Below are 25,448 nucleotides of genomic sequence, written 5' to 3'. Positions count from 1 at the left end.
CTGGATGAAGGGTGGGTGACTTCTACTTCTTCATTTTCCCTGGTAATACCACCCTGACCCTCTGGGTTTTTCTCCCTTGATGTCAGAATCAAAGTTAATGTGACTGAAAAGAAGAACTGTGATTTATGTTTATCTAGTTGATCATGTTCAAACTGTGCTGTTCTGCACGTTGACACTTCACAGTTAACATACTTTTCTTCCTCGAAACCTACAGTTTCTTCTTCCCACACTTTCATTTGGTGCAGTTCCACCCTTTCAACCTTACTAGCCTGAGCCCCATAGTCAGTCAGGAATCTCAAAAACTGCCCTCTCCCACCACAAAGTCATTGAGATGTAGAAAATTGTATTAGTCTGGAGAAAGCCAAGTTTTGGCACATCTGTTACCATGGTAACTGCAAAGAAATTATTTCACATTGTTGGGGTGAAAACAGGTAAGGAGAAGAGCTTTGTCAACCACCATTTGGCCTCAGTTGTCAATTCCTTTGGGACACTAAATCCTTATGCTGGCCCACTATGCTGCCTTACCACACATCTCCACGCTCTGAGAAGACAGAATCACTTTGCACTGCACTTCTACACTTAATTATGTCAGCACTGTTTTCCTGATCCTCTTTGATCTCAGGAATCAGTACATGCATGCATTATGCATGTTCATGTAAGAACATGCATGTGCACACGCATGCAAACATACACACACTCTCACACATACATACATACTTTCCTTAACAGCCTTCTCTTTAGCAGCCCTTGTGTTACAAGCTATAATCTCAGCTATTACTGGGAGGCTGAAGCAAAAGGATCACAAATTCAAAACCAGTCTGAACTCCCAAATCCAGACTGTCTAAAGATAAATAAATAAAGGAAGCCTGGAGAGAGGACATGTGGAATTATAGAACAGAACTTTTCTAATACCTGTTGAGATCTAGGTTTACTCATACATATAGGATTTATTTTTCTTTCTTTTATAATCCAGCCTCCTTGAATTCTAAAACTTTGGTCAATAAATAGAAACATCTCTTCTATTTTTAATTTCCCTCATCAGTAATCTCATTATTTAGGCCAAAACATGTTGAAGCCTACTTTCTCAATTATATAAGAAGTCATATCTGATATCCTTAAACTCTTCTTCGCTCAATCCAATTAGTAAATGTCCAAAATTTTATTTCTAAAATTGTTGAGGTTATAATCACAATGTGACTATTGTTTAATTAAAGATTCTTATTTGCATTTATGCATTTGTATATCTGTGCCTGTCTTGTGTGTGCAGCTGCTTGCAGAGGAAAAGAAAGAAGGCACTGGATGCCCTGGAACTGGAATTGCTACCCAGTGTGAGTGTTGGATTCTGAACTCAAGTCCTCTGGTGGTACAGCAAGTACTCAGGACCACTGAGTCATCTCTCCATCCCTACAATGTGATTTTTATTTGGGACTGGTCTCTCAGTGTTGTTGAGGGCACCAAGAAGATTTTTCTAGTCTAGTATTACTTCACCTACAGAAGAAGAAGGAATGATGGAGAACATTCTCACCATGAAGGCTGATCTCTGCACCAAGGACAGTAAGAGGTATTGGAGAATCATATACCAGTTTTTCAAGTCTCCAGAACCATGAGAAAAGATTTTCTTTTGATTCTTTGAGACTCTTGGTCTGTTATAGTATGCTACAGCAGATCAACTAATCTAATTCTATACCTTATGAATCTAGTTATTTTTAAATTCTGTAATATCTCTGGCCAAAGTTGTTCATTTCATTCCTTCACCTAGTTATTCATTAATCTACCCATTCACACATCTAGTTGTTCCTATATTAATTTACCTAGTTCTTTCATTCATTAATCTACCCACATATTCATCAATCTATTCTTCCTTTAGTTCATTTACCCATTCAGTCATCCTTATTTACTGACCCTCTTTTTAAGTGCCACACACATTAAACATATAAAGACACTATTTTGGAATCTTTATGCAAATGAAGCATACAATGCACATTTGGAAGAAAATAAATAGAAACATATGACAGAACTAAAGAGGCCTCCTTAAAAGGCAAATCAATCAAAAAGTGATATACATGCAAAATTTTATCTTCTAACCATAATATAACCATTGAAATCATGATGTCACAGCATGTGGTTGCTTATATCATGTCTGCTCAATGTTAACAGCTGTGGATAAAGCGAGGGCTTATAGGGCTAAACCTCTACCTGCTAAATTCTTGGCTACTGATGGATTCCTGGGGAGGGGAGTCAGAATGCATAGATGTTCAACCACTGAGAATAGTTCCATACTTATAGTCACTCAGATGGCCCTCGGGAAACTTAGTGGGTTGAGTCACCAAACAAGGCAAAATTCATAAACATGGGGAAAGAACCTGTAGGGAAGTCAGGGATAACAGATCTGAAAGAGATAAGAAAAGTGCGGGGTGATAAGAGGGACCAGATTGTATTATGTAGAAGTGGAATTGTTAAAAAAAAAAAAACAAATTTAGTTGAAAAACAAAGTCCTTTGTAATGCAGTAATGTTGGATTCTGATGGGTGAGAGTGAGCTCGCCTGATCAAAGATGACAGCAAAGGCATAAGAGAGAGCCCAGGCTTACTGCCTGAGCAACAAGAGGAAGATGGCCTAACACAACAGTGGGTGGGGACCTCAATCCTCTATTCCCTTGCTTCTCTTCCAAAGCTCTAAATGTAAACCTATTCATGCCATGCCTTATGAAAAAATCCAGGTTTAATTTAAGCTGTTTAGGGACCCCTATATCTTTCTGAAGACATTCTTAACTTCATAGCTCAAGGTCCTCACCTGATCTCCCCACCTTCCCAGGTACAGATAGACCTCATTACCTTCTCTGCTTTATTTACTGGGGACAAGGAAGACCCTGAGGGGAAATACCATGAACTTGGGGTTGGATTATCTGGTCTTCAGAGTCTGACTCCCATAATTGTACTTGGAAGAAGTTAAATTGTTCTGGTTCTTGCCTTGAGTTTCAAGCTCAAAGGAGGCAAGGAGCTGGGGATAAATGACACTATGTAAAGCTTTATTGTAAGGGCTAATGATTGCATATATGGAAAGCTGAGCATTGTAAGTGCTCAGTACTATTGCTGACAAATATTTTTGCCTCTGTTTGGGACTTTCTCCATGATTCTTTGCTTGATACATGCATATCTCTTTCTAGGCCCCTCTACCCACAGAAAATAATTAGTTCCTTTAGGTTCCCATTGCAAGATGCATACAACACCAATGTAGCCTAAGTTCATGATAACAGACTTTTCCATCTCTCTCAGGACAAGAAATATGACTTTTAATCATTAAGTCATCAGTGCTTAGCAGAGCCTCATACATAAATAAATATGAAATTAACATTGGTTGAATAATTATTTGAATTATATATAACCTATTCCTACTCCAAAAGCTAGGATTGGCTTATGGCCAAATAATTCAACTGCACACCAAAAGAAGCCTGTCAAGTACCCGAAAGTACAGCTCAGTGCAGCACATCTGCCTGACATGTGTGAGGCCCTGGGCAGAGCAGCCAGCAACCCATACACCTAAGAGGTCTATCCATCAAGAGTACCAGCAAGCACAGATAGTTCATTTCATTCAAGGTTGAACCATAGATGAGAGAATGCTGAATCCAAAGTTTGCAGAGTCACAGACAAGAGGCAGAAAACTCACAGAAGATAGTACAGTAAGCCAGGACTAATAGTGTGCCATGGTGGCTTGATGTGGCTAGAGGAGTTGCTTCCAGAACTCTGCACAGAGAAGGGTCTGAGGTGAGGACCTACCTTCAGGGATGGATAAAGAATACCACCTGTACTGGTCACATAGGGCAGATATAGGGATTAGATTCACTCTTCTTTCTTTATTTACTTCACCACTGTGGATATCCCCCCTCTATGTGTCTATGTGTATATGAGTGAGTGAGTGAGTGCATGATTGTGTGTGTGTGTGTGTGTGTGTGTGTGTGTGTGTGTGTGTAGTAAGAGGAGGGTCCAGTGTGGCAACAGAACAGAACATAATGCAGTGGAGTAGGGGCAGGTCAGTAAAGGTTGCACTTGGACCGAAGTTTCAAATTTGGGCTTGGTGAGGAAGTACCTGCATGGAGGAGTATCCTGACGTGTAGCTGGTTAAGACAGAGAAGGGGCCAGATGATGTAGGTGAATAGGTGGTAAGGCCTGTCCTCAAGTCAGGGCCTTAGTGTGCCAAGGGCTGATCCACATGGGAAGGTTACCTGGTCAATGCAGAACAATGACTGCCTACATGAAGATGGCATCAAGTATTTTATTATATTATGTATAATGAGAAGCCATTACCTCACTATCAGAGAAGAGAGACAACTTGAAAGAGTAACACTAGGATGAACCAGTTTAAATTAGATCAGTCTGAATTCATGCTTTGCAAAAGCTACATCTGGAGAGAGATGTAGATGTGGATTTTGTACTGGTCACATACCAGATTCATACTTCTCTACATGATGCTCCTGAAGTCAATGCAGAGTTAAAGAGATGGTCCCACGTGTGTGCAGGAACATATGTATTTTGTGTCTAGTTGTATTTCCCAAATCTGTCCCAGATCTGGGAGAAGCAATGCCCCATCTGTAGAGCACACCAGTGATGAAATCTGGATTTCTGGATTCCAGCTTGCACTAAAGGAAAGCCTGGTCTCCTGGTGGTAAAGTTCATCCTGGACGGGTACCAAGAATGTACAAAATGAAACTGGACCACCTTGACCTTGGTATGCTTCATAGTAAGGAAGAGATCAGATAATAACAGGGACAGTTCTAAGAGCCCAGAATCCCTTTTAATGGTCTTCTACTCCCCAGACATGGGATAATTTAAGCATAATAACCGATTAAATACAGAAAGCCACAAAGTTGTACAAGTACGAATTAGTAAGTGGGATGTTTGAAGAGCAACAGGATATTTACATGGCTAAAATTAACTTTCTCAAAAATACTATTTAATTTCAAAGAGGGAAGCAGTAAGTTTTTCATTAGGGAAACTGGGGAGCAGTATGCAAGAACCCAGATTCATTTATTGCCTGTTTCCAAAGTCTGTAATCTGAATCTGATCACAAGGAAATACTATACCAGCCCATATTGGCTTACAGTCTTCAAAGGTATCATGGGAAGACTAATGTCAACTGCAGACAGAGGAGAGCAGCAGCTACACTCAATATAGTTATGGGTCTGTACGTGATCTTGTAGATCAAAGAGATCTCACCGGGAGTCCTGGCTAAATTTGAGTAGAATTCAAATCACAAAAAAATCATTGCTTCTAATCCTCTGATCTCCACTGTTTACACTAGGTCTATAGTATGAAAGAACTCATTTCTGTATTTTTATCATACATATATGCCACTGTACTTTTGGTCCAGCTCCCACTGGTCTCATCTCTTCTCTTCCTCACCTCTTCCTACTCATCCTCCTCTGCCTAAACAGCCCTTTCTGCTTTGCTGTCATATAGACTCTACTAACTGCAATATCCTAACAGATTGGGTGGGAGGAAGAGTAAATCACCAGCCCAGAAACACTCTGAAACGTACCTTCTAAGCGTTTATGGCTATTTTAGAGACTAGAGAAGGAGGAATGGAAGGCGAAAGAGGAGAAAGAAGAAAGGGAGGAAGATAATGAAGAAAAGAGGAAGATGCAGAGGGGTATAAAGGATAAGACAGAGAAGAGGGCAAGGAAGAAAGGGAGGAAGGGAATGTAACAACCCTGGGAGGACTGCAGTCTTTGTTCTAAGGTTTACTTTTGAGGAAAATCAGAGAAAATGAGGGTGAAGGCATGGAGCTGAAAGAAAAACCAAGGATCCCCCTTCTTGGTCCTGAGAGAGGACATAAAGTCATGAAAATTCCAGGGGTGTGCGAACGACCGAGACTGGGCCCATTCGGGGAGGTATGGCTATAAACTGCATAGAAGAAGTGGGAGGAACCTTCTTAACCCAGAATCCAATAGAACCCTCTCCCCAGTTCAAATGAGAACTCTAGCACAATTAAAGCCTGTTGCAAAGACTTGCCACACAGAGTTAAGATTTCCATCATATATAAATATTATTTTAAACTGTCAGTGACCCCCCCAGCCTTAAGTCTTGAAGTTGTATGATCTTGAGTGGGGACCCATTTCTCCACAGAGGTGGCCTAAGAGTCTCAAACTTAATTTTGTTTACAGTAAAGATATACCACTTTCCAGGATCCATTTTTATGCTATCAAATATCTAGAAATTCACCATAATCCTATATATTCCTATGTATGACAAGTAAAAACAATGGGCAGAAAATCTCCTTTGAGTCCTGCTTTATTCTGATCACAGTTTTTCCTCCTCATCCTCCTGCTGCAGCCTATATTCTGGTATCTTTGATACAATCCCCAACTCTTTTTCATAAACCAGCTAGCTCTGACATCTTTTCAGAATTCAATTCACAAATCCTAATTTGCTCGGATTCACGGTCTGTAAAAGTCTAGGGTGAATTCTTCAGGTTTCTGGGAGTAACAGTGGAGAGCCTCCTTTACCTGTACTTCAAAATGCTAATAGTCTCTAGTTCCCACCTCTTACCCTCCTTCCCTCCATCTAACTATAACCTCTACATTGAAGAGGTTCTCCATGCCCCATGCCTTCCCTTACTCTTTCTATGAACACCCTTCAACGTGCAGTTTCCCCTGTAGAGACTAAGATACCTCCCATTGTCATTGCATGTCAGAGTTTACATAAATAATTCTGTCAACTTAACCCAATTCAACACCTAGAGTCTCAAGCTGAAGACAGAACCCCTTTCATATAGAGGAAGTGTCTCAATCCAATGTATTACAAAAGCAAACTCAATCTACCCTCTCTTCTGAGGGTATGGTTAATCATGTAGCAAGCATCTATTCATCCCTACTGTGTACCCTCTAATGCAACTTAGAAACAGAACTTCAATGTGTCTCTGACCCTAAAACAAGTGTACAACTTCATGGCAGTAGTGGTGAAAACATTGGTCAAAGAGCAAGCTCTCATTAGCTCAATCCTTTCTGTGTCTTTCATTCCCTTGACTGCACTCATGATTGGATAAGAAATCAGGTGACCTCAGCAGCAACCATGAATGTGAATCTTGGTGTTTTGTTCTAAATATTGGGATATATGTATTCTCCCCATTAAAGTGTGACAAGAGATAAACACTCATTTTTTTTTATTCAGATAGTGATCCTATCACAATGGGACACATATTTAAAACATCAACTATTTTACAAAATTTACTTAGCCAAATAGTGCAATGGCTCCTTCACAATAACTGAACCCCAAGATCAATAACCAAAAGCATGTCATAATGCACTAACGCCTGTTATCTTACATACCAGAACCAATAAATCCCCTTAAAGTTTAAGTCAGTTTAGATGGATTTTCTGTTACTTGCAGTATACGATATGAAGAGTAAATTCAAATGTCAACTAGATGTAACAACATAATAAAACAATTAGAAGTGATTAAATTATGATTGGAGACAACCAGGTCTATGAACAGGGTGGGGGAAACGCAGAAGGGCATGGGGATGAAGAGGTGACTTCATGGCAGCTGCCAGTGGCAAGATAAGACTTAGCTTTTTGTATTTAAGGATGCAATCAGGTAATGAACTCCAAGGTTAGGGATCCTACAGGGTTGTTTTAGATTGGTAATGAGGCATAAATTTGGAATATTCAGGGAAGCAAAACATGAGAGTTGGGAATTTCAAGCTTTGGGTAGGAGTCTTTATCCAATAAAACTCCAAGGGATTTCATATAATTATAGATCCTTCATGGGCCCAAATAAACTGACGTAATCAGATTGCATTCCTCAGCCTTCCCCGCTCATTCTAGTCCAGGTTGTAGCAATTTGGAAACTTTAAAGCTAAACTCAGAGAGCAGTACCATATTGAAAAACCTTTGATGGCTACCACCGGTTTGACACAAAACTTCAAAAATCTATTTAGCCTGCAGCCAGGACTTAATGCTTGCAGAGCAAGGTGTCCTTCTTCATGGTATCCTAGATTCCTCTCTGGACAATGTCAGTCACACTGAAGGACAGAATCTACTGGAAAGTTGGGTGGGCAGTTTGCAAATGCCACATTCTCCTTCTGGAAGATGCTTGTTACTTTAAAAGCGCTTTCCAGTGCTTTAGGCTCAACCTCACCGCTTGTCCCTACTACAGAGTGCATTTGGGTTAACTGTTTCCATTTTCAGTGACTTTAGAGGACTTTATGCTTCTGTTTTGACACTTATGTGCCCCAGTCATCTTGCTAAATTTGGTGTAGACCTATACATCCATTAATCTTTTTCCTTAATTATAAAGAAGGGCATTGCATTACAATGTAAGGTTTTCTGCTGTTACGCCGACCCACACAAATAAATCACATATAGTTTCTTCATTCATCAAGTAAGCAACACTCAATGCATGCTCTGTAAATATTTCTGAATAAATAATCTCCCAAAGGGCTAAATGTTATTCACGAATGGGTATTGTGCCAAATTCATCTATATTTCTTTCTTACAGTAGCTTGGAAATAAATGGAGTAAGAGAAACTGCTGTAGCTTGAATAAAATATCAGGCTCACACCATGGTCTCTTGGGTTAGTGCATCCTTAGTTAAATCTAAGACAATTTGTTATTTATTTCACCAGTACTTACTGTGGATGTGGTTTATGCTACACCTTACTGTAAACAAGATAAATCACATCCATGACCAAGTGGAAAAAATAACTGTATATGCTAATAAATAAATTTCCAAAGTTTTTCTTGACTCCTGAATTCCATTCTCAAACAAACAAATAAAATGACTATCCATGGTTCCTCCCTAAAACTTCCTTCAAAGGTTATGAATCAAAACTGAAATTATATATTTTTGAGGAGGTAGAGGAAGAGGTCAAGAAAAAGGAGGAGGGAGAGGAGGAGGGGGAGGAGGAGGAGGAAAAGGAGGAGGAGCACAAGAACAAGAATAACAATGATTATAGCTTCTTCATTTTTAATTTCAGTGAACCTCTCCATTCTTCCACTTTGGGAACTAAAATAGAGTACTGATTATTTCTGCTCTCATGTTTCCCATGCTTGGCATTCCTTCGCAGTTCTGAGAAATTACTTTCTTAAAAAGTAATGCTCTTAGAACGACATGAGATAGAAGGGAGACCCTTTGCGAACAGAAAGCCGGCCAGCAAGAGGTGGGTCAAGGGTCTGACAGATGATAGGAGCATGTATATGATAAATGCTATTACACATGCATTAAATAAGGGAAATTAAATAAGGGAAATCATCATTTTGTACAATCAGAATACACTAATAATGAGGGGAGAAATGTTACCTAACAAAGACAATTACATGGGAAAGTCTTCAAAAGCAGTGGTGTGATCAGATTACCCTCTACTCAAAAGACTTCAAGGAATTTTCCAGGCTCTATTTCTAATGTCTTTACATAGTCATTTCTACTGTTCTTCTTATAAAACTCCCAGAAGTTAGTTAACTCTTGATTTTGTAATTCTGGATTTTTGTTCTCCCTAATTTCCTACCCATTTTATTCCAATTCTGTCTGTATTTGCAGGCTAAAGAAAGACAATTAATTTGTATCTGCGCTTAGAAAAACTCTGTGAGCTTCTTTTAGTCTAAGCTTGTCCATTTATCCTTATGCTTTGGTAATTCATCAAAAGAACATGTACCCAAGTAGAGTGCATTTAATCATTCATGACGTGAGCACTGATTAAGCATTTACTGTCTACCACCTTAAAGCGTCTAAAATATATCAGAGTCACAATAAAAGATTATTAATTTTTTGGTTCGACAATGGCAACCCCCAATAAAATGTATCTGAAGTCAAATTAATCTTTCTGAAAAGATGAATGTATTAAAGAAATATGTAGGAATTTGAACAAACTATTAGTTATCAAAATGAAATTTATATAAAAAGAGGTAGTCAAGTTAGTACAAAACTAAACGATATAGAAACTATCGAAGTTACTCAGAAAGGAATGGAAGTATGGAACCAAAGGTGCATAATTCAGCTCAGAGATGGATGTATCTATTCAACATATAAATTCATAATTATCCATATATTATTAAGTGTATGAACTTAAAATATATTGTCAGAATTTACTGAAATAAGAATTACAGAACAATGAATATATTATGCCATAAGATCACAGAAAAATGTCTTCAAGATAGCATTTAATAAAAACTATGTGAAGATTTTTTCCCCTTCTCTTCCCTAACAGAACAGCTTAGAAGTTGATTGATGCCTCTTTTTACATGTCTATATTTGTATTTCTTTACTTTAGAAGCTTTCTAAAAATATATTTAGGACATCTCTAGTTATAGCAAAAAGATAAAAGGTGATTATTTATAGGCAAAATATTCTTGATGATAAGCTCTTAGAAGAAAATGCAAATATAAATTTTAAATGCCACTTGGAAGGAGTCAGAATAGAAACATTAACATAAAGTCTCAGAAACCGTTTTTTTTTATTACTAAATTTCATTATTCTCTCTCAGCAAAGGAGCAGGTACTTCAAAGATTTATTTGATAGTGGAATGCTTGATTTTCTTTTCTTTTCCTTTCCCAATGTGGGAAAGGCAAGGCTTCATTCCACTATAGTGTACTGTGATTAAAATTTTGAGTAGGCTTATTACTAAGAATTTTAAAAATAATAGTTCTGTTTTGGAAGACTAAAGAACTAAACCAACAGCAGCAGTAACTAAACAGAACAAATAAATTATATAATTCATTTCGTAAAGCCATCCAATCAGACCCAGTCACCTTGACAACAGACAACCATTGCACTGTATGATGGGGATGGGAACGAAACTTGTAGAACTCCACTTACCTGCCTGTCCACTTCTGGGAGCAGAAGCAGGAGATACTGCTGAAAATGCTGGGGAAAGGAAGCAAAGGTGTGCTTGTTTATTAATGCCCTCAGGTTAGTATTGACAAGGATAGATCCAGGGGTCTCTATGTCAATGTCCTCAGCTTTGGTCCATTTCAAGTGTCCTGTGATGGGTAAAGCAAGAGGTATGACTTTATTACAGAGTGAAGGAACACATGCACATCAACACATGTCTATACATACTCACTGAACATGAATATATCCAGGAATATGTTTATTTCCATTGCTTCTAAAATTATTTCCAGAGACCAAATCAGAAAACAGAACCCTTATTATTACGGTTTATATCAACCCGTCATATTTCAATCAATATTTAGCTAATTAATATTAGGTCCAATTAAAAAACTTTGTAATTATGAATGTCTCATTTTTTATTGGTTTTGTTTTCCTGAAGCAAGGAAGGTTTTCAATGCAATTCAGTCATGCCTGGAGCTCATTACAAATTCCAGCTGGCCTTGAACTTGTGGCATTCCTCATATCTAAGGCTCCTAAGTATGTGGGTACAAGTAATTATAAATTACAAATCGACAGAATTTTCAATACATTTACGTGAACAAAAATTTATGTATCTTCTCTAGAACTTCACTCCAACGATAGCAAGACCTCATTTAAATTTATTTATTTATTTTGCAGTACTAGGCATTGAACACAGGAGCCTTGAATATGCTCAGCAAATGCTCTCCCACCGAACTATATCCCTGATTAGTACTCCTAATTTTAATAAACAGGTGACAGCAATAGCTGTTGTGTGTTCCCACCATGTTTCAAGCAGTAAGTGCAGATAATTTTTACAAGATTTCTATTCAAGGTGTCTTTGAGAATAACTTAAGAAGCAGTGTTGATTAAAAATTCCAGCTGTTCCTAGTGGTAGTGGCACACACCTTTAATCCCAGCACTCAGGAGGAGGCAGAGGCAGGCAGATCTTTGTGAGTTCAAGGCCAGAAGCCTGGTTTACAGAGTGAGTTCCAGGACTGGTTCTGTAGCTACTGAAAAACCCTGTCTTGGCAAAACAAAACAAAATAAACAAAAAATTTCAGATGCAAGATCTGTAGGGCAAATATACTTTTCCAAATCAATCCACAATTCAAGGCTCTCTGGTGACCTGTGGCATCTGTGTGCAGACTACATAACTGGAAATCACAACAACTGAAACAACAATCAATTATAAGGTACTGTCAGCTGGTCTGTACAACAGGAGGACAATTGTTGGGTACTTGAGCTACCTGTGATTATAGAGTATGCATTGAATCAAGGTCAGTACACTCTGTTCTAGGACACATACATTGCTGGTAGTTTTTGGACTGTTTAGGTTTGTTTTCACAACATGCTTCATAGTGAAAAAGCTGTAGCAGAAATTCAGGGCAGTGTGAAACCTCTACTACTTATTCACTGGTCCTTTATAGAAAATAAACGCACAATGTGTTGATCTTTGTTTTACATGATTAAATAGAAAAGAAAGACTAAAGACAAAAATACAAGGCATATTGGTCAGCTGTGAGCCTCCGTGTTAATCACTACTGTAAAAAGAGCTTCTCTGAACAGGGCTGAGAACAGAAGTAATCTATGGGTATAAAGACAAGCATGCAGGAGGCAGTATAATATTATGTTCATGTAGCAGAAGAATGGTATACGGTCTGCCCTGGACCCTATGACTACCCAGCCACGGGGACTGGACCAACTCACTAACCCGCTGGGAACTCTGTCTTGTGGAGTAGAGTGAGAACTTATCAGCAATTAATGGCACTTGGAGAGAAAATTGTTTGGTTTGCTTTTGCTCTGTTTTATTCATAGTTGTAACCACTGATAGGCTTCCCATGTGTTCATGGATGGTCCTACATCTGTGTGCATATAGGCAACAAAAGAGCACATGAATTTGGGAAGGAAAAGTGATGGTGGTGGTATATGGGGCAAGTTGGAGGAAGGGATTTGAATGGATTTGCTCCAACTATGATACACATACTGAAATTTCCAAATAATAAATTAAAACAAAGAACTACAGGGACTGCTGCTATACGTAGTCAGAATGCCTATCTGAAGTTGTTTCAGAATGAGAAAGGCAGAGGATGGCAGAAAGTGATGCCTGAAATCTTTGAGTGAGATATTTTTAATATAAGGGCTCTCAGTTAAAGCAGAACACCAAATCTCATGAAGACTGTGGACTCATTCCCATTTCCACCCAGTTGAAATCTGTCCACACATCAAAAATAAAAATTCTTTGCAGCCATTTTATACAAGAAATAATCATCAGAATCAGTGATGAGATCAACAGAAACTTTCTAGCAGATAAGATAGAATGGAAACAAAGATCAACTTAGAACTTTATCAGTAGCTGTGCATTTCAGAACAGCAGCATCCAAGAACATTTAAATATCCCAAACAGAAATTCTGTTCCTAAGAAAATCTTGCTGACAGATGTTATTGACCAATAATTTCTACCAAAGAACAGAATACACAGCTGTAGCAGGAATGGTGAATTAAAAGTCAAATAATCACAGTGCTTCTATATAAATACTAAATTTAAGAAATAACACTAATGACTAACAGAAGTTAAATCAGAGTGGAAATAAAATTACGTATAGAGAAATAAGGTACATGTGTAATGAGAATATCCATAAAACATGGGCACTGAGAATAAGTTTTATTAAAAATTTAAAAGAAGCCTCAGAAGAACAGAAAAAGAAAAAAATTCCAAATTAATTAACATAAGGAAAACATCAGTCAAAGAGTAGGCACTGAAAAAGAGGAAAGAAAAACTAAAATTAAGTCCAAGAAAATCACAACAAACACAACCAAATTTTCCTATTAGATTTAAAATGTAAAAACTTACATATATTTATTGCTTTCAAGAGATAGTTAAAAATTCACCTAGATAAACTGAAAAACACTAATAATGAATTTAAAACAGCAAAAAAGAACCAACAAGATAACATAAATGTAAACAACATTGCTGAGAATGAAACTGTACATCCATGACATGTGTAAGGAATAATAACCTGAGTCTCGGAATAAACAGGACAGCATAAAGGGGAGAGAAATAAGAAAACAAACTGTCATTACAGATGTGGTAGAAGTCTCGACAGACATGGAAAAAAACTAACATATCAAATTTAAAAAGCGACTTTAGAAACAGAAAGCTCTTATAAATCAACACTTCTCATGCAATAAACTAAAGACAGTGACCTGCACTAAGCTACTAGGTGCAGGCATCGCGCTATTCGTCACTCAAGGAATAGCAAGGAAACAGACCACAACTGCCTAGTGAATCTCAATAAATACTGACGCATTAACCTAAAACCACATCGCTCGGTCCAAAGGAAAAGATTGGCTTTAAGCTTCACAATCCAAGGCCAGTTACCCTTCAAGCCTCCCTACATCTAGTACGTGGTTGGACATTCCAAAGAGTCTATAGAAGACAGAAGAAAAACCAAGCCAGTATTTATAAAATACTATGATAATGGATTTTAAAATTAAATTCCTAATTTTAGAGTAAGAAGGGAAAAGTTTCAAAATGAAAGAGTTAAAAGCTCAAATCATGAATTTAATAAAATAATCACTGAATAAAAACACAAAAAAGGAGTTAACCACATAAAAATAAGTGGAGGCCCATATCTAGAAAGAAATAATAATGGCTATCAATATGAAGAGGTTGTATTTTTTAAAATGAAGCTAATGAAGTTAGAAATTCCTAAGAAGAAACTGCATAAACATAAATAGTAATGAAAAACAGGGACACAGTTCTAGGCACAGGACCGATTTAATAGGCAGACATAATTAAAAGTAGATTTTTTTAATGACCAATACAGTATTGTGGATTTTTGACAATATTGCTGAATAAAGATAAACTGATTTTATTGTATGCACATACTGATATATGTGGGGGTACACATGTACATGTATGTACATTTGGGGGGAAACAAGAATTGACACTGGATGTCTTTCTCAATTGCTCTCCACCTCATATTTTGAGGAGAGTTTCTCCTCACTGATGGTAGAGAATCAGGAATTGGCGAGGCTACATGGCAGCGAACCCCACATATCCTTACAGGATGGGATTCTAAGCGTAGGCCTTCATGGCCAGCTTTTTACATGAGTGTTAGAGGGTAAACTCAAGTCCTCAGGCTGGCACAGGAAACACTTTACCCACTCAACCACATCCCCAAGCCCTAAACTATTTTAAGTTTATACACTTCCTAAGTTAACTTTAAGATAGAAAATAGTTAAACATAAAAGTTATCAGTAGGATTTCTCTCACATACATATAGTGAGCAAAATATAAACAGCTTAATAATTAATGTAATGTAGGTAACTTTATTTTTATGCCAACCTCTCCTAATGAAAGGTGAGAAGGAGGAGGAAGAAGAGAGTGAGGACGGGGAAGAAGGGAGAGGAGGAGGAATTATGGGAAGGGGAAGGAGGCGGAAGAGGAGGAGGAATCACCACTACCCCTCTCTCCCAAGTGGCACAGAGTCATTTATGACTAAACCAACTAAAGATGTATGCTCAAAATGTCCACCTAAGCGAAGCTATATTTTATAATTCTGAGGAAAAGACAGAACAGCTTAACCAAATTTGCTCTTATAAGAATGCTTAATTCCATTTTAACTATCTTCACACATGTATTCTTAATTGGCTTAAGAACAATCCAATTATATATGATTGTCTTACCTCATTAAAGCTGGCACTGTACATGTCCCTACAGTGTCCACAGAAGGAAAAGTATGAAGTCTCTTTAGTGTCTACTTCCTAGACACTTTGCCTAGAGCACTATGACAGCAGAGGCAAACAGAGAAGACAAGGGAAGACACAGAAAGACTCAGCGCTACATGAGAGGGTCCATTTTGTGATAAAAATTAGGGGCATGTGTCCAGCCAAGGCCCTGGTATTTAATCCCCTGCTGTAATGTACTCCGAGAGTTCTGCAGTCACATCCCACTTGGGTACCTGCATTTATGGATCAGGAGGAGTGTGCTGGTTTAGATTCAAACTTCCCGATGCAACATACGCAAGAAGTAGGTGTCAAATGTTCCACGAGAAAGACCCAGAAGGAACACACACACACACACACACACACACACACACACACACACTTCACACCTGACAAACAAGAAGATAGGCCCAATCCAAACAAGTAAGTGTACCCCATGTCTAAAGAAACCCAAAACATGGTTAGCAACAGGCATCTTTACCTGCTCAGCCATCTTGATGGCATGGCCAAGGCTGTCACAGTTTTATTGACTTTGGAGAGCTATGGATAGAACTTAAGGCAGTGTTTAACATTTGAGGTTTTCAGCTTTCCATGTTCCCTACTTCATCTCTCTCTTAAGAGACATGAGACTGATAATCGCGGGGATACAAACCACTCTTAAGACCCATGTCCAGCAGTAGATGGCCAACACAAAACAAATTTACTGGCAGGTTCTTTGTTTCAACTATACCCGACAGTTCCCTTGCATATATATAATGGCATTCGTTCCCATGTGCTGTGGGGATTCCTGTGTGTAAAAACATGTGTCTCTGCATCTACATGTGAATCTTGTGCTTCTTCTTTGGGTCTTTTTCTTCCCTTTGTCTTATTCCGATTTGTTTTATTTTCTTGTTATTCTTTAAATGTCTGTGTGTTTTCTAAGGAGAGACAGAAAGGGTGTGGAGTCTGATGGAATGAAAGGTGGAACAAATCTGGGAAAAGCTGGGGAAGGGAAAATAATAATCAGGGTATAATGTATGAAAGAAATCTATTTTCAATAAAAAAGAAAAAGAAGTTTTTCATTTATCCAAAAATTAATTAAACTTGGTAATTTAATTAAAAAAGAGCCTTGGTATGTATAATCTCTGAGAAAATATGTAACATTAAGGAATGCCAAACAGTATTCAGAAAACACTGAGAATATCTGAATGAGACATAGAATTATCATCCAATTTTCATTTTTATTTTTCTGCATAAATTTATTTTTCAAAATAGGAACATCTTTAAAACCAGCAGAGTTTTGATTATTTATTACAAAAAGATTAAACAACAAAAATTAATGTTGGAATGAATCCCAGAAGTTGGGTTCAATGAGGACATTATTAAAACTCCCTCAGAGACATCCATTAAAAGCTTGGAATTATTTAGCAAACACTTTTAAACTCCTACTGTGTGACTCGGTAGAAAGTACAATTAAAAATTGGTTTAGGTCAGTGTCCCTGACCTTACGTCACTTACATTTTACCTAGGGGTGTAAGATATATGAAATTAGGAAACACAAAAGAGAGGAGGGAGAAGAAACAACAAAAAAAATATTTAAGTCTGCCGGGCGATGGTGGCGCACGCCTTTAATCCCAGCACTTGGGAGGCAGAGGCAGGCAGATCTCTGTGAGTTCGAGACCAGCCTGGTCTACAGAGCTAGTTCCAGGACAGGCTCCAAAGCCACAGAGAAACCCTGTCTCGAAAAACCAAAAAAAAAAAAATATTTAAGTCAACTGATAGATATATAACACAGAATCCATCATTGGTAGATGAACATAATTTCATATGGTGGTACCGAGAAAATGTCCAGCAAGCTATCTGAATGGCAGACACCCTTGATCCAGGCTCACTGACTGCTACGATACTGCTGTCAGTTCTGAAGAAGGCTGAGCACATGTGGGGGAGGGAGAGTAAGTGGAAATGGGATGATTAGAAGTGACTTTTTATTCCTTTAGGGGAATCTTACCGTAAAAATTAAAATTTAAGCTTCTACTTTGAAGCCCAATTTTGACTGTACTTTGTTTTATCATCACTAATTTAAATTAGAAGAAACGTGTGATATAAGTTCTAATTTAGAATAGCTTCAGCACAGAAGACTGCTACCCATACTGAAAGGAGGGAACATAGATTCAAGCCAGTTTTGAGACTGCAGTGCATCTGAGTCAGGAGGGAGACGTGGGTAAGAGTGGTGCTCCAGGCTGACTGGCCAATGGCTTGGGAGGGGGCATTCCTTCCTCTGATTCTGCACTTACACATGAGTTTATTTAGGATGCTCTTCCTTGAAGACACAGATTCATCCAGAGAGATAGAAGACAATTATCACATGTATTCACTCATAGGTGGTTTTTAAACATAAAGCAAAGAAAACCAGCCTACAAATCACAATCCCAGAGAACTTAGACAACAATGAGGACACTAAGAGAGACATACATAGATCTAATCTACATGGGAAGTAGAAAGTAGAAAAAGACAAGATCTCCTGAGTAAATTGGGAGCATGGGGACCTTGGGGGAGGGCTGGAGAAGGGAGGGGAGAGGCAGGGAGGGGAGCAGAGAAAAATGCAGATCTCAATAAAAAAAAAAAAAAAAGAAAGTCATTGAAAACTTGCTCCTCATTTATCTGGATTGACTTGAGACCACATTCAGTTGACATACTCACTCATTCATCAGCCCAATATTCTCGCAGCAGCTACCAAACAGAAGGGATAAAAAGGTGTGCAGGGATGGCAAGGAAGGCCAGGGCAATCTCTCTCTATTCTCGCAGAGCGTGCAATACCATGATAAAGAGAATGCCAAACATTCTAATTCTAATGGAACATTTTAAAAATCACTGTGTGGGCTGGGAAAATGATTCTGCAGGTCAGGGTGCTTGTCACCATCCCTGAAGACCTGCCCTCCACCCTCAGGAAGTGCATGGTAGAAGGAGAGAACCAACTACTGGAAGTTGTCCTCTCTTGGCCACATGCATGCCACGGCTTGTGTGCACCGACCCGCCACCATCCAGTAAATTAATATAATAAAAAATTTTAAAAATAATGTTAAAATCTGAATGAGATGGTTTTCAGAAGATGGTCAGCCTGAGGGTTCTTTCCTCTATGTCTCCCTCATTTTTTTATTTATATTTTTTGTGTATAATAGGAGGTTAGTGAGCACCGCTAACTTCATTTGCACCAAACAAGCCACTCTGTTCAGAGGCTTGGTAGCTTAGGCAGTCACAGTTGCTTCCCTGGTGATCACAGGTTGTTAGCATTTGCCTGGTTTCTACTTGAGCAGACCCATTTTCAATCCTACCAGTTTCTTCCTTGGGTTGAAACAGGGTATGCCAAGAGCTATCTCTCTGTCCACACGCAGCTAGAGTGCCTGCACTTTAACTTAGTCAGACTCTTCAGATTATATAGAAGGGGGTGGTTCCCCCATCATGACTACAGGCACTGGTAACAGGGTCCACCTGCCATTTGAAGTCTGTCAAACACGAATTGTTCAGATTGCAGATGTGCATGCCTTAGCTTTCTTAACATTCTGGTTCTGAGGTTGTTTTCTTTTCTTTTTTACTGAAAATGGAAATCATTTTATTGTATAAAACTAAAAAATTAAATGAGACAAATCATCAAAAGTTAAGCAGATGAGTCTAACTAACAGGTCCAGAATAGCTTTCAATAGAGCTCAACATAAAATAATAAAGCTAATTAATTAATATTTTAATTATGAACACAGTCCTTAAGTGTAAACTTTGTAGAGGACAATGCCCTGTCCCAGCCTTAAAAGGTTGACACATCTGGTCAACCAATCCATTAACCGTGGACTATGACTCTCTGCAGCCTTCCGAGAAAATAACATCATTATTTCTACTATGTTGTCCTTGCATGAAGCTAAATTGTCCAAGAAACTACTCCAGCACAAGTTCAAACATGAGAGATGGCCAGTGATGTGCACGGTTACTTAGAGAAACCGCCTGCCACCCATATTTCAGTTGACCCTCAAAGTAAAAGAGAAACAATAAAGCAACAAACCCCAAAGCAGTTCTGAGTCTACTTCAGTGTGGACATCAAGGTGATGACCACAACACACAAGTTCCTGATGGAAAATATCCAAGACCTGGCTGGGGCTTCTGATAACATAGCATGACCAAATTTCGGCATGCCAAGGAAGATAGCATACTGTCCTTGTATTGCATTCATTTTGCTGAAGTTGTAGTGGATTATTAATCAATTAATTAATTTTGTGATACTATGCACTATGTAGCCCTAGCTGGCCATGAACTCACAAAGATCTGCTTGCCTCTACTTCCTGAGTACTGGAATCAAAGTCATTCACCACCCACCCGGCTTTGTTTTGCCTTGAAAGATAGCCTTGCCATGTAATCATGGCTGGTTAGGTTTTCCCTTAGCATTTCACTTGAAATGCTGGCAAAGCTCCAGGCTTGAATTCCCAAGTGCTGGGATTACAGAGGTGTGCTACAGTTCATGGATAGCACACTCTTTTTAATCAAAGTCATTGATCTTTAAATCATTTCTGGTTTGCTCCTGAGAATATATTCATACATATTATGTGTGTAGATGTGGCTCAGATGTCATTCTGTACAAGACATTCAGAATTTCCCAATTTAGGAGCTACTTAAACTATTCAGACCAGAAAAACCTATCAGTATGTATGTATGCATGGTGATTACCCAACATACAGAGACATACTTTGGGTTATGGGAAATAACCACAAAAAAACTTTAGAAATGATAGAGAATATATAAGCAGGCCATATTAAAGAGTTAAATTAAAAATCCCTACTCCTTTCCCACAATATTTTATATAAAGATTCACCAATCCTATCCCAATGCCTTTTAGTGAAAGCATGTCCCAGGAGTTAGTAAATTTTCTAACATACAGTAGGCAATAAATAAAGCTATCAAACCAATCAATCAACCATTTAAAAACTGGCTGTAATTTACCAAAAAGAAAAACTCTGTAAAACAAATGAGTCCTACATTGCCAAGCAGGTGGCAAGTACAGTAAGAAAATGTTCAGGTTGGTAAGTTTAGTGTTTCTACTGATCACCTCATCAATATCCCTGTGTGTACAGGGCGGTCGTGGCAACAGGGGTGACTGGAACAGCATGTGGACATGCACATGCACACACGCATACCCTCACGTCATATGGGTATGCATGCATGTGAAGCTAGAGGCAGACATGCAATGTCTTCTTTGTTCTTCACTATATCTTTTAAGGATAAGGTCTCTCACTGAACACGCTGCTGCTCATTGACTGGTTAGACTCGAATGACCAGCAAGTTTATGATGTGCCTTTCTCTACCTACCCTCCCCATTAGTGCTAGGGTTACAGACATGCAAGACCATGACCAGACCTCCTGCATCCACTGGGGATCTGAACTCAGATCCTTACTCTTTGGTGGAAGGCACTTATCCACTGAGATATTTGAGCACTATAATATCACAGTGTTCTCTCAAATATCCTAATGTTCTATCTAGGTTACATCATCATTGTGTCTATTCAAAGGTGAGATCAGTGGGCCCAGGTCGCTACACAAGGAGTGTGGATGGCATGAGTTGCAATAGTCAGCTCAGAGAACACTCGTATTTGTCTTAGTTGTCACACTTCAGCGCACTCATTGTGCACTCATTGTAGGTCTTTATTAAAGCAAAAGCAAGCATTCGGGACAAAATCCATTGTTAAGAGCAAGACCCCTGGACAGTGGCCCCCATACCTTTCGGAGATTGTACACCATTTCAATTTTGTAGACAGGTACTACTGAATATTTCAAGCATCTCAAACAAAAACCAAGGCAGGGCAACCCTACTGTAGCAGACCCCATGACAACACATTCTTTAATTCAATGCATGCTTCTGAAGAGCCTCCTTTTCCTCAGCCTAGAGTACCCTAATAAAGGGAGGCCACGATACAACATTGTACACTAGAGAAAATCCTGACTATACAGGTAATTACCTGAATACACACTTCACATTAATTTTGCTGTCTTTATTCTCTGCTTTACCCAATAACATCACATTTTGCTACAAGCTTGAGACCCAACTGAAACTACAATGCTTCCCAGTTTAGCATTTTTTTTTGTTTAGATGAATGAAGGATACTTTCAGTTTCCTGTTTCACAACTAAAAAAAGCTCTATTTATTTATTTATTACAAACACACATCTCTAAAATGTGAACTGGTACTCACCTAAACCAGACTTCTTTAAGCGTTTTAAGTGCTGGCTTGTTTGTTTTCCAGTGGGAGATTTTTGCCCATGTTTCATTTCTTTATCTGAACTGTCTGCTTCCCCATTTTTAGACTCCGATCCTAAAAAAGGAAATAGTTATTATGCCATTATCTTTCTCTCCCTGTCCTTGACAAGAAACATCTAAAATTGTTTTAAGAACCACAGATATAATCTCCTTTTCCTTTTCCTGAGCTAATATACTACCTTAGCTACAATCTGATTCCCCTATTGGATATAAAGAGAATAGGCCAATCAATCAATCAACCTGGACAAAAAAGCAGGAGCAGATGGCCTAATAGCAGAGTTTGACATGCACTCACTGATCAAATAGCTTTTAAATAAAAGAGTCGGATATTTGTAAAAATACTCAAATAAGATTCAACACTGCGATGCCATTTAGAGATGATATCAGACAGAGAGGAAAATGAAGAAAGAAGGAACTGAAAGAAAAGGAAGAACCAGACCCTAATCAACAGCTTTATGCTAAAGCAGGAACAGAAAAACGCGAACGTTCGTCCATAATGAATGCGAGAGTTCACAGCTGATAAAGCGCCAGAGACAAATGAGAAGTACAGGTCAGGGCTTCACGGGGGGGGGGGGGGTAAAAAGGATGCTGCAAAAACTGCAAGAACACAGAAGCTCATGAGGGCTGCTAGGCTCTGCAGCAAGCACGAAAAACAAATTCACACTCCGAGAAAAAACTCCTTCCCATGGTGTTGCATGCCAGCATGTGGTCCAGAAGTCAAGCTCAACATTCAAGAGGAAGCTAATGGAAGCAGAGCAAACCCACCAGAATCAGGACCCACTTGCTCACACCTACCAACATTAGCAAATTAAGGCATTTGGTGACAAATAGGCTGGTGGCTTTCTGACACCACAACTGGGAAATGTTCCACATTTTTAAATCAATGAGATGTACACATCTATAAGACAGATATATGTTATAGATTATATATAAAACTGACCCTTACATGAAAGTATCTTTTCAATTTCAAAAGAAAAAGAAAAAAAAAAGCCATCTCTCTCCGTCAGGAAGTCTCCCGGGAGGAACTGGCCATCTTTACCTGAAGGCGAATCCGACTGCTCATCAGACACCTTTAATGGTGTCAAAACAACACGAGGAACAGTCTTGTTCACCATCATTGAGACTCCATTTCTTCTTTTCTGCTGCTGCCTCAAAGCCTATAAAACACGATAATAAAATATAACATAAAAATGTATCCACAGTGATTTCTGGTTATTGAATTACATGATCCACTTGCTCATGACTATCTTCAGTCCCCCAGAACCCCTGACTTGTCAGAATCCTTAGCAATCACCTCTGTCCATTTTCCCTCCAAAGCAGAAAATTGAGCTTTGGCAAAGGGGTTTAAGCCTGAGGCCATTTTCGGTCTAATTCTGATAACAAAACACCACGGAATGGTTTATTCTACCTTAGAAGTGTGGCTTGAAAGCCAATAGAACTTGATACTAGGGCTCCCAAGTAAAATAAATGTAAAATAAATGTTTCAAAACCAGGATAAAAATATATGTGTCTGCACTTCTCTTGCAGGTGCTTCGTCTCCAGCGCTGCTCAGTCAATCAGTTAACACCGGGTGTCATCAGTATGTACGGCATGTAAGGACTACTGTATTGATGCATTCACTCAGCCGTGGGGAGCGCTGCACAAAATCAGCGAACATGGCAGGAATCATTTATTTCTGTGAAGGGAATCAGTCCTAATCTTGGAAAGCTTGCAGCCCTTGGCTTCTGTCTGCTTGACTTTGGCATTAACCTTCAGAACACGAACATGACGGGGTTTGGGCAAATCCAAGAAAAAATAGATAGGAGAATAAGTCTCTTCAAAATGGGAAAGCTTTGTGATTCATAAATGAATCCATCACGGTGATGGTAATATAATAAAAGGCATTTAAAAGTTTTGAAATACAGCTTTATCTAGCAGATCGCTTTATGCAGAAAATTACCTGTAATAAAAAGGGTTTTAAGCACACGAAACAGGAAAAGCCATTAAAACCTGAAGCTGTAGGAATGTTGAAATTCCTCAAAAGGTTAAAAGGCTGGCCACGAACTGGTCTCAAATCTTTTTATTCCTGGTTTGTGTGCAATTTCTACTAATTTTACAATGTCTCAGTTAAATGATTAATGTGCTTTGACTAACAGTTGTCATAATCTCCTGAAATACTGCCTTGACTCTATATTCCTTGGCTGTCAAAAATAATGTAATCTTATTTACACAGTATATGAGCTGTATGTTTGACTTGTTGACCGTAAGATTTAGCAATCACATACTTAAAGAAATGAAAAATTAAATAATACTTAGAGGCAAATTCAGATAAGATTTAAAGCCACATGACAGAAGGAAGAGCTGGAGAATTTATTATAAATGATGTATTTACTAAAGATTACCCCCTAGGATTCTTATGTTTATAGTTTCTGTGACATCCCAGGCACTGTTGAGGAACCTGAGATACAAAGATTCATATTAACCATTCATTTCACCTAGCCTGCTGTCAATAATAGATTTAATGAGGCCATGTGTGCTATAAAGTATTTAAGGATTTACTCTTTCTTCAAGCTGTGTATATAATTGGACATAAATTGTATAACATACTTCCATAAATCTTTCTCATCATTTATATAAGCACGCCAAGCACTCTATAGACATTAGCCTAACAATACAAAAGAATTAGGAAAATCAGTGCTTCCAATTACAATTGAAGTCTTTTTCACCCACAGTGGCAATCTCCATAAGAGAATAATGGTGGCCAGTAAATATAGCAATGAATCTTTATGAGTACAGGTATCAATTTCAAATTCTCTTAGAGAAATATTAACTTTCTAAAAATACCCTCTGTGTGTGTGCATGTGATGTTAGGGGATTATATTATGGAAAATGTTGATTAACTATTAAAAAATCAACTAACTAATTGCCTAGATCTCTGTACGGAAAGTCAAAGATGCTATGCTTCTTTTACAATCTGTGATCAGTAATAATAAAAACATAGAAAAATTTACACCTTTAGTTTCTAGAGCTGAGTGAATTCTACAGCCAAAGATTTAACTGGATAGAAACCATGGCAGATGGAATACGAGAATAAAAGGTATGGCTATTGTGAATTACTGTCAGGTGGGATAAAGAAAAACTAACATGGTGTTTATTCAAATGACATTTCATAAACATGTAAGCTTAAACAATGCCTCCCAAAACAATATTTTTAAAGATGATGAAATGCCCCACTTAGTACTCTAGGAAACACAAAGTACATCCATAACATAAAAACCAAAATAATTTTAAGTACATGAGAAGCATACATAGTTCTTTGCTATGCCCTTGCAAAACAAGTACTGGGGCTGGAGAGATGGCTCAGTGACCAGGAGTACTTATTATGCAAGGGTAAAGACCTGAGTTTGAATCCTCAAACACCCACGTAAAAGCCATACACAGCCACACACCATTACTGTGTGATAGAGAATAAAGCAGATAGCAATAGAGGAAGACCCCTAGCATCCTCCTCTGGTCTTAATATGCATGCACATAGGCACATGCCCCTGGAAACACACACACACACACACACACACACACACACACACACACACACACACAATATTCAATACACATTATTTTAAAT

General features: G+C 38.4%; 1 protein-coding gene across 1 annotated transcript in view; it reads right to left on the bottom strand.

Annotated features, from left to right (window-relative positions):
• Asxl3 (ASXL transcriptional regulator 3) overlaps positions 1-25,448 on the bottom strand; it is a 146,115-nt gene that overhangs the window by 58,236 nt on the left and 62,431 nt on the right. The window contains exons 6-8 of the mRNA XM_026783578.1: positions 22,884-23,001; positions 21,780-21,899; positions 10,808-10,971 (exon numbers count right to left, since the gene is read on the bottom strand). Coding sequence (XP_026639379.1) covers positions 10,808-10,971; positions 21,780-21,899; positions 22,884-23,001 — 402 coding nt within the window. The remainder of the gene's footprint in view (positions 1-10,807; positions 10,972-21,779; positions 21,900-22,883; positions 23,002-25,448) is intronic.

This window comes from Microtus ochrogaster, chromosome 18, assembly GCF_000317375.1.
Source record: "Microtus ochrogaster isolate Prairie Vole_2 chromosome 18, MicOch1.0, whole genome shotgun sequence".
Taxonomy (NCBI): Eukaryota; Metazoa; Chordata; class Mammalia; order Rodentia; family Cricetidae; genus Microtus; species Microtus ochrogaster.
This window is presented reverse-complemented; position numbering and strand designations above follow the sequence as displayed.